This window comes from Rhamphochromis longiceps, linkage group LG5, assembly GCF_057381845.1.
Source record: "Rhamphochromis longiceps isolate RC_006_pf linkage group LG5, R_longiceps_female_GT1.1, whole genome shotgun sequence".
Lineage (NCBI taxonomy): Eukaryota > Metazoa > Chordata > Actinopteri > Cichliformes > Cichlidae > Rhamphochromis > Rhamphochromis longiceps.
Window position 1 is genome coordinate 33735212 of NC_140561.1, and position 9910 is coordinate 33745121.

A 9910-nucleotide genomic window follows, 5' to 3' on the forward strand; every position below is an offset into this window, starting at 1 on the left:
TGAGAACGGACGAAACCAAAAGAAGTAGCGGCATTTTTAATGTCTTTTTCAAGGTAGAAAATAGTTTAGTTCAATGGTTTATTATGTTTATAGCTGCATTTTTCTATGTGACCACAGCCACGCATACAGGATAGATGTTGCTGTGAAACAGGAAAGGCGTCTATCATTGTTTAACCATCCCCCCCTTATTGGTGAAAATGGTTTAGTCCAAGTTTGAAACGACGTTTTGAACTGGAGGTTTTTAAACTGCGGAAAGAAACACTGTAACGTTTCTAACATACTACTCACCTCTAAAACCTATACTATATTCTTTAAATAACAGCAACAGGTAAGTTCGCCTTTAGAAAGGTGTCATATTTTCATTTCTGTGTAGTCCTATTTTTGACTTTAATAAATACATTTTTACTCATTTTATTTTATGTAATTTTTTTGTTAATACTTTAATGTACACATGTAATAGTACATTTTCTGTGTGTGGAGTGTAGGTGTACCCAATTTTACCCTTGTACCCAACTTCATTAGTTTTCTTTTTTTTTCCTAATAAATAATGTTTAACCTAAATATTTATGTTTATATCAATAAACATATTTATATCAATAGTTGCTATAGTGTGTGTGTGTGTGTGTGTGTGTGTGTGTGTGTGTACATATGTATGTGTGTATATATAAATATAGAAAAATGTGTGTTTATATAGATAGAGTTGAATATAGATACAGGACTATTGTACATTTATAGAAAAAGATGAAAACCCCTTATAATTTCCTAGAAGTAGTCACACTTTATGTTCTTTTTGATCACTAGTCCCCAAACCAGGGGGCAAATCTTTGAAACTGTAGCTGTGCTGTTTCTCATTAAAATATGACTAAAACTGTTGCTTGATTGTTAATCAATTGACGAACAGTCTCAACCATGACCATTTTGAGTGGAGGCGTAGTTAAAACCTGACAAAAGTGACTATTTGTACCACGTTAACGAGTGATTTAAATGTCTAGACTTCTTCTGAAATGCCAAATCAGAGAGAGGGAGCCACTGATGATTCCCCTGCTGACCTTCCCTGTCTGGAAAAACTTGACTCTCCAACAGGTACGTGGCAGTTATTACAGCAGTTATTGTTTTCAGGCACATTCAGGGGCCATTAGTAATTGAAATATTACCACTGTGGCAGTTTTAATTATCTGTGGGTGTGTGTGTCCTGTCTGTGGTGTCAGGGAGCCCACCCACTGCCTCATTATCCAGTCTAATGGAGCTGGAAAATTGTGTTTCCAACATGAGTCTTGCACATGAGATAGTGGTGAACAGAGACTTCTGCTTCAAACCCCGAAATCCTTCTACAGACAGGCAAGAAAACACTTAACCACATCTACAGTGACCTTGGTTATTCTTAGTTCCTATATTAATGAGTGTTTTTACCCTTGAGCTGTTCTTTTAATCTGCTTGTCTGCAGCCTGGAGGGTAGAGTGACAGAAATCGTTCACCGGGCCTTTTGGGACAGTCTTCAGGAGCAGCTGAACAGCGATCCTCCAAACTACAGCCACGCTGTCCTTCTGCTGCAGGAAGTCAAAACTGTGAGTATCTGGCATTGTAAGGGTCAAAAGGAAAGCACAAACATGATCACCAACCTTACAAAAGGAGAAATTAGCGCTATCTGATCAATAAAGCATTACTTTAATTCACAATGTATTTGTTATGATGCTGTCAAAAATATTCAGGTTTATAAGAAATGTGAAGACAAAAAAAATCTTACATTTTAGATCTTTTAGGGGTTTTTTTGTACCAATTAAAAAGTCATTTTTAAAGTGACATAAAACAGAAAAATCAGAGAAATACACGTCACAATGATATTACAACAGATTGGGTTTGGCAACTGTGTGGCAGTCCTTTGAGTTTATACATCACTTTGATGTGTAGAAATCCTGTTGTGGGCAGATGTCCCAGTCCTTTTCACACAAGAAAGAAGCTGAACAGCTGCTTGTTTCAGAATTTCAAAATTGATGAAATCTTTGTGCCTTACATTGAATGAAAATGTTGGTGATTTAAAATATACAGTACAAGGGAAGTGATTATCCAGTTCATTTCTTTGATCATACTGAAAAAACAACATTGCATATTTTGAGATGAAATATTAGGTCACTGCAAAGTGTATTTGTAGCTTCTGGGAACCCCAACATATATACCCAGATGTTTATCTTGAATATAGTCACACTACTGCGCCTCCACAAGGTTTGCACAGATTTATTTAAAACCGATGAGAGGTTCAGGTTTGGCTGCTTTGAGTGTACATTTACTTAGAGAAGCTCTGTCTTTGCACAATCTTCTATTTCCTGTAAATTTAAATAAGAAATGGAATAAGATCCCTTGAGCACATATGTAGATTTTCATATCTTCTCTTTTGATTCCAAAAAAAGGAGAAGAAATTAAAAAAACAGAAAGAAACTGGCCATGTCATCTTTAATCAAACCCATATTCTACTCTACTTTTATCTTAGATGTGTGCTTGTATTTTATAGCTTGTTTAAGATTGTGTTTATCTGCCCAGGGATTGTAAACTTGGTAGTAGCTAAATCTTTATTAAATAGACTTAAAAAACAGTTCCAAGTGAGTGTTTGCAGTGTATTATATTAAAAGAACTGGATAAACTGAATACTTCGAAACAAAACATAACATGTTAGTGAAAACAGACATTTTTCTTCACATTAGATGCTTCAGTCCCTGCTCTTGCCTGCTCACGTCAGACTGAGGTCTCAGCTTGACGAGGTGCTGGATATGGATCTGATTGGGCAGGAGGTCGACCACGGGGCTCTGGACCTCCACCGACTGGCGGAATTCGTTATCAACACCATGGCATCTTTATGTGCTCCGGTGCGCGACCCAGAAGTCAGAGCACTGCGGGATCTCAAGGAACCTGTGGAGCTCCTGAGGTAAGAAGCAGGTTAACAACACCTGCAGCGAATAAACTTGTGTCTGACATGGAATCAGTGGCAGGCTGTGGCCCTGTTTAAAATCCAGCATGCAGCAAGCTGTATTCCTGTAATGACATCACTTGCAGACCACATTATTACCATGAAATGTAACGTAAAACCGAATTAATATACATTCACTGATCAGTTTTCTGCTTAGTAATGCAGTACCAATATAAGATAAATCCAAACTTCTTTTCAGTTGGTGTGAGTTTGGATGCTCCGTTCTGCAGTAATACCTCTCATAATGTCCAATTAGAACTAAAAATAATCTTCAGTATGTGCAAATATTTAAAAGTGCTTGTAAATTCTTGTTTTAAAAATAGTATAAATCCCACCAGAATTAACTAAATCTATTTAAACAATATAAAGATGCAAATCTATTAATTTATATCCAAAGCATCTATATGTTGTGCTGAAGAGATATTAACTAAAATTGAACTTTGGCCAAGCTGTACTATCATGTAATACCACTTTGCGCCACATGATGATGCTGTGAGTTGTGTAACCTTTATTTAACTGGGCAAGTCCTTTGCTCTACCTGCTATTTCTTGAGGAAATGCATGTAGAGCTAAAGTATCCACTGTTTAAAACATCTCCAAACGCCTATTAAAATTCTGCCCTCTAGTGGTTGAGGTTACCTTATTTCCAAGAATGTCAAAAAAGGTTTTACTCAAACATTATTCCTCCCAGGGAGATCTTCCGTGTCTTGGGTCTCATGAAGACCGACATGGTTAACTTCACCATTCAAAGCCTGAGGCCTCATCTCATGCAGCAGGCCATACAGTACGAGCGGGCGAAATTCCAGCAGATCCTGGACAAGCAGCCAGGTGAGAAGGGATTTCATTTCCAGCACTCTTCAATCTTCAACTTCACTGGTGCAACGAGTGATAGATGATAAAGGTGACTTTGTGAGTGCTACATTTATGGTCGCTAGATATTTCAGTTTTCAATTGAACCTCTTTTGACCCTCGTCTCTCTAAAGTACCATCCTGCCATTTTTCTGCTTCTCATATATTGGGTAAGGAGTGGGACAGCCAATCCCTGAACTGAGTTTTTGGCTCATGTACTCTGCTTCTGTAGCGCTGGCTAATCAGAGTAACTGGCAGCGTGACAGTCACTGGTGCTGAATAAGCCATGTTAGCATCCATCCATTTATTTTGTTAATCGCTCATCCAACTTAGGGTCATGGGGGGAGTTGCAGCCTATCCCAGCTGTCATATAGTCAGAGTCAGCCTTTACAAAAGGCTGACAAAGAGAACCACACAGTCTCACATCCACACTTAGTTGTTTTGTTTTGGGTTGTTTTTTAATGTAATTGTTTCATCTAATAAACTCCAGAGTAGACACCATGCTTATGGAGTCATTAGACAAATAATCAGTAACAGCCATTTAGGATATTGACCCCAAGTGGTCAAAATGGGAATTAGAATCGTGTAACTCCCCGTGGTTTGATTTTCAGGATTAAAAAAATTTACCTGCAGTGGGAGATTTTTGCCAAACAATTTTTTCTCACTACTCTGGTGAGTAGTTTAAATACTGAAAAGTCTAAATAGTAAGCAAGATCATGAGTTAAGCAAAAGAGTTTTATCACCTGGGAGAGACACTTGGTGCAATCCCATGTGAAGCCTTTGTTGGGATTACTGGAGCGTATTCCAAGTGTCATCGAGTGACATGTCAAGGAAAAGGAGAAGACGAGACGGGTCCTTTTTAAGAGCAGCAAAAGAACTGGAGAACTTCAAGACATGTCAAGGAGGTAATTTAGCCATTTAAATCAGCTGTGTTGGAACAAGGACACATCTAAAACCTGCAGGACACTGGTCCCTGAGGCCTGGAGTTGGACACCCCTGTTCTAGAGTCATCACAGCAATCAGGTTTTCACCAGCTGTCTCTAACCAGAAACCACCTTTTACTGGGTCCAGCTCCTCCACCACATCCGACACCAGTTCCACAGACTTAACTCCAAGGCTATAGTCCCAGGTCAATTGCAAATGTAACATAAAAGGTCAATATATGCTGATAGATTACTCTTCATAAAAAGACAAAGTGGGATGGAGATGATTGACTTTTTAACAGAGCACCACAGTCTTAGACTAAGGTAGGTGTGGGGAAAACCACAGAGGTAAATTTAAGAAATTATTGTGCTTTAAAGGTGCATATTTAAATATGTAAATAATAAGTGCAAACACATACAAGGTAAACGCAGTTTTAGCAAAATAACTCAAGTATGAATTCACAGCTAATCCCTACATGAGTTTCTAGTTTCTACTGAATAGAGCATGTTTATTTTTTTAAATGATGGTCTCATTAGTTTAAAAATTGATGATAAAGCAGGGGATGCTTTAAGTTGCATGGAGTTATTGCTCAGTTTCTCAGTCGATCTCCGCCTCAATCATCACAAAGTCTAAAATGGGGATGGTGAAAATGCTCAGCTCGAGGCTTGACAAACCACAGTGACATAACCATGGCTACATCCATCTTTAATGAACAGTCTATGGCTCTGTCTCGCTCAGTAGCCACTAAAATCCATGATTCACTTAGTCGGTCTCATCTGTGTAGTTTCAGTTTTTTAGTATATTCTTAATCATTTCATAATTTGTCACTTCTCTTCAGATTCTTTGGACAATACCACTGCTTGGCTTCAGACAGCAGCGTCTGAGGTGGTGTCGCCGTGTGAGGCGCAGTCTGATTCTCCCGGTCCTGACAGCCGCGGTCCTTTCAGCCCCACCGCTGTCCTCAACCGGGCCTACATACGTCTTCTCCACTGGGACCCACAGGACCAGAAATACCCTGAGGTCAGCTGCCGTCTGAAAAATTACATCACGCCCATGCTTTTCATCGGACCCGGTGATATTTTATTGATTATGAGGGAATGTTCAGTTTGCCTACCCATTCCTCCTCACTGGTTAAAAGCATGTGAACTGATTTTAGACGCTGCATTAATATAATTGATGAATCATGACAGTTTGCATTTATATACTCTATGACCCCTGGAAATTCATCAATTACCTGTGGCTTCGCAATCTTATTTAGGGTTATAACCATTAGACTCTTTATTGAGGTATTGATTTCATATTTATGCGGAAAACATTGCCCCCTTGTGACCCCAATCTGCCTTCCACACACAGACCATCCTGATGGATCGGGCCCGCCTGGATGCTCTTGGTCAGCGGCTCCAGATGTTGGTCCTGGAGGCGTCGGTGCTGCTCTTGACTAACGCTCAGTGCGGCCGCGTCGTTTTCTCCCTGCAGGGGTTTGTAGGTAAACTCAGGCAGTCCATCACTGCCCTGCTGGAGGGCAGTCACACAAGGTAAGAGGAGGATGTGGTGATGCATGTACTGGCTGTCACAGGGAACAGGTATTGTATGAGAAAGAAACCAATGGAGGTGACATGAGGCAACTAGCTTGTCAGAACAGATCCAGCTAACCTCATTCTTTCTGTTCAAGAGAGGGCGTGTCATGATTAGCGGATAAATGTGGAACAGCAGCTTGTAATGTTCGAGGTCTGCTTGCACTCTGGTCCGAGCTGCAATAAAAGGCATTATTTAAACGCCAGAAGAGAAATCCTGAGCAAAATTAGAAGCCATTGCCATGGTTGAACATTTTTGCTTTGGTGTGTTGTAACAATGAATATCTCAAACTTGGCCTGGATTCATAGTTGACAAACTTCAAAAACTGAACCAATCAGCATGCGAGATGAGGCTAACTTGTTAGAGCTGTTTAGGGGTACGAGGTTTATCTAACATTTGTGAGGAGTTATCAGCTATAATCAAGCCTGAATGTTCAGATCATCTATGAACTCTATGAACTGGATCTGTTTTACCTGACTGTCTTTTATGCATATACTGTTACCATGGTGGATGCTAATATTAAACATGACCAGAGTTTCAAAATAAAGCAGTCCTAGACCGCATATCTCCGCCATGGCTGAAGATGACCTCAAATCAATTTCATAGATTTGAAAAAAAATGTTTGAATTATTTTGTGATGTTTTCTTGAAAAAATACAAACAATGTTTGATATTTGGCAAGTTCTCCAATTTTGTCAGACATTGGTTTGTTTTGTTGTGTTTTTTTTTAAACTCTGGCTCTAAATTTTGTCAACAAGAGCAGGTATCCTTAATATGGTCACAGCGCAGCCTGTGAGCACAGAAGCCCCACCTACCTGCTATTCAAACCGTCTGTTTGACAGCGACAGCCAGTCAGAAGAAAGTTGGCTTAAAAGGGAGCGTGGTCTTAGAGTTAGAGGAGCTAACACTGTTTGTTTGAGATAGTAGAAGTAGTAGAAGTGGAGTAAGGAATATTTTGAACTTCCCCAACTTTAAAATGATGGAGTCTAAATGAGGATAATAGTTCTAATTTAAAATTTCTAACACTGTAGAAGCTGTTCTGAAAAATTGAGTTCCAGACAATCTGGCATTTGCTCTTCAAAATCTATTTCCATGTCAAACATCTGTGGCTCAATTACTCCTACGTTAGTTTTATCATTGCATAGCAGAAAGTAGTCTTTCAGTGTTAACTGTCAGAGCAAAGCAGATATGCCTCAGCAGCAGGCAAGCAGCAGACGAGGTGAGAGGGCACAGAAGACGACACTAATTTGCATTTTCATAAATACGCATCTACTAAAAAGAGGCAAGGGTGTAGAATTATATTTAAGCCATTTTAAGGAGTGCACTCATGGAAACAAATGTGTAATTGTGAAAAACAAAGATGAGTTTGTAGGAGTTTAATCAATGGGCAGGAGAGGAACTTTAATCAAAATCCTGCTCTTGGAGAACTCCTTTATTACTTCCATCAGTTCCTGTGCATAGATGCGTAGGCCTGTGAGACAATATATGTCTGATGAAGAATGCTGATGGTTGGTCTGATGCCGGTTTCTGGTGCTACAGGGAAGCTGACCTGAAGGGGGCCTTGTTGGGGATTGGGGAGATAGTATTGCAGCAGATGTCTGAAGCGCTGGCTACTCAGGGAGGAGCAGCCCTGCCGGAGGAGAGCCAGGATCTGCTGAAGGGACAAATATCTGAGCTGTGGAAACACAACAACCCAGTCTGCGTGCTTATAGGTAAGACAGGATGGGGGAAATGAAATATATCCACATATTGGACTTACATCAGTGTGTATTACTATATAATGTCAGCTGTTTACGTTTTGTAAGGTGTGAGTGGAAAAAATGGCCATTATAGACTACCGTTACTGGAAAAACATTTTTAAAAGAAGTATATTTTACGCTTTCTGAAGGTCTTTTGAACGTGTGCTTTGACTATTGGCTGCTTTTTCCACTCATTTTCTGTCCACTCCTTGTACCTGACCATTTTCACAGGAATATTTTTTGTTTGTTAAACCACTTGAACCTGACTTATGAGTCATTCAAATAAGCACTTAAGGGACAAACCAGTGTTTGTCACACTGTTATTAGCAGCCTGTTCCCATATCTTCAGTTGAATCTATAAACAACAAGAGCTATTAGCTGAAAACTTGGCATATGTTGGCATGATGTCCAGTGTGTCCAAGGCATCAGGTTTTTGGTTAAGTTCTTACTTCATTAAAATTTAGGATAACTTGGCCAAACAGAGTGGTTAAAAAAAAAGCGGTCCTGGAAAAATATTTTCATTAAGATAGATAAGTACATGTTCCTGCACTTTAATGCTGCTGAGTTTAGATAATCTCTGTTTAAACTTGGATGTGTGCTGCTGCAGAGCTGACTTCTCTCCCTCCTTCTCTCCATCAAACAGGAGAAAGGGTACAGGGTTTCCTCCAGGACACGCTGCGGGGCGGCCCTGCTAAAAGGAGTCCAGAGCTGCCTGCTCCCCTCGGGCTGCTGAGTGCTGAGCTAGTTGAGCTGGGGACGGCCTTTGGGCGAATCGTCCACTTCAACCAAACAGTCTTTGGTCCCTTCTATGCGCCCATCCTCAGGAAACTGCTGTTCCAGCCAGTAGGGGCCGAGGCTGGGGAGGACTCGCGCTAAACTGAGGCTGACCCTTTCAGTTTGTAGCTACATTCTTAGGCAATTTAAAGAAACAAAGGCACAGAACCAAAATCCTGTGTTGCCTTATACATATTTACTGCCTTGAAAAAAACAAACACGTGAAAGAAATTTTAGTAATTCTGACCCAGGTGAAAGCTATAATTATTATATTTAGCCATTTTAAGACGCTGAATGTGAATGGTTTTAGAAATCAGAGCACCAAAGAACATATGATGAGTCTGTAAATAATACTTAAGCTTTAATATGTAGCTCTTCATGTTGAAAAATGTTTATGAGTAACTTACCAAAGACAGCATGCACCTTTTCAATATTTTTATTATTATTATTTTTTTCTTCTTGAATCAAAAATATACTTGTGTTTCTTTCAGTCGTTGACATTGGAGCGGGTATGTGCTACTAAACAAATACCAAAGTGATATATTTTTTCCACCAGCCATTCAAAGACATGAAAACACGTGAGCTTGAAAGCAATTATCGTTCACCTTGTTACATTTTAAGCAATATTTCAGAAAAAAACTGTTACAGGATGCACATACAATGGGATAAGTTAAATCCTAAAGAGGTCTTATTTTAAAATCTGTATTTTTTTTTCTTTTCAAAAATACTAATATGGTTTTTTAGTATTTTTCCCCCATTACATGTTATTGTAGTGAAGCTTACAAGAGTCCTGTTTTAAATGTATGTACACGCTAACATTTCAAATGTTTGGAGTGACTGTGCTATAGCTGACTGCCAACAAGCAAAGGAAGTATTCAGAAACCAATTTGTGCCCTTTTATTTGCTTCTGGCATTATTTTTGTAACCCATTAACAAACTGTATAAAAAAGATGGACATAGCCCTGGGGTCTATAAAGTAAAGCCAGTGCATAAACGCCTTAAACCTAGATTCTTTATAATGGCCAGCAGGGGCCAATTCTGGAAGCAGTCAAAGTCAGACAGTGTACAAGTGAGGAAAAACTGCAGTTCCTT

The 9910-nt window shown here is 39.5% G+C and overlaps 1 protein-coding gene across 1 annotated transcript; it reads left to right on the forward strand.

Moving 5' to 3' along the window:
* Positions 1 to 220: 220 nt before the first annotated feature.
* Positions 221 to 9421, forward strand: LOC146670414 (T-complex protein 11-like protein 1). Its single transcript, XM_085407321.1, has 10 exons — positions 221 to 328; positions 993 to 1083; positions 1209 to 1338; positions 1445 to 1565; positions 2697 to 2917; positions 3650 to 3786; positions 5570 to 5751; positions 6085 to 6266; positions 7845 to 8017; positions 8688 to 9421. Exons 2-10 carry the CDS (start codon positions 1005 to 1007, stop codon positions 8918 to 8920), a joined length of 1458 nt encoding a protein of 485 aa, XP_085263447.1. The 5' UTR covers positions 221 to 328; positions 993 to 1004; the 3' UTR covers positions 8921 to 9421.
* Positions 9422 to 9910: the final 489 nt, after the last annotated feature.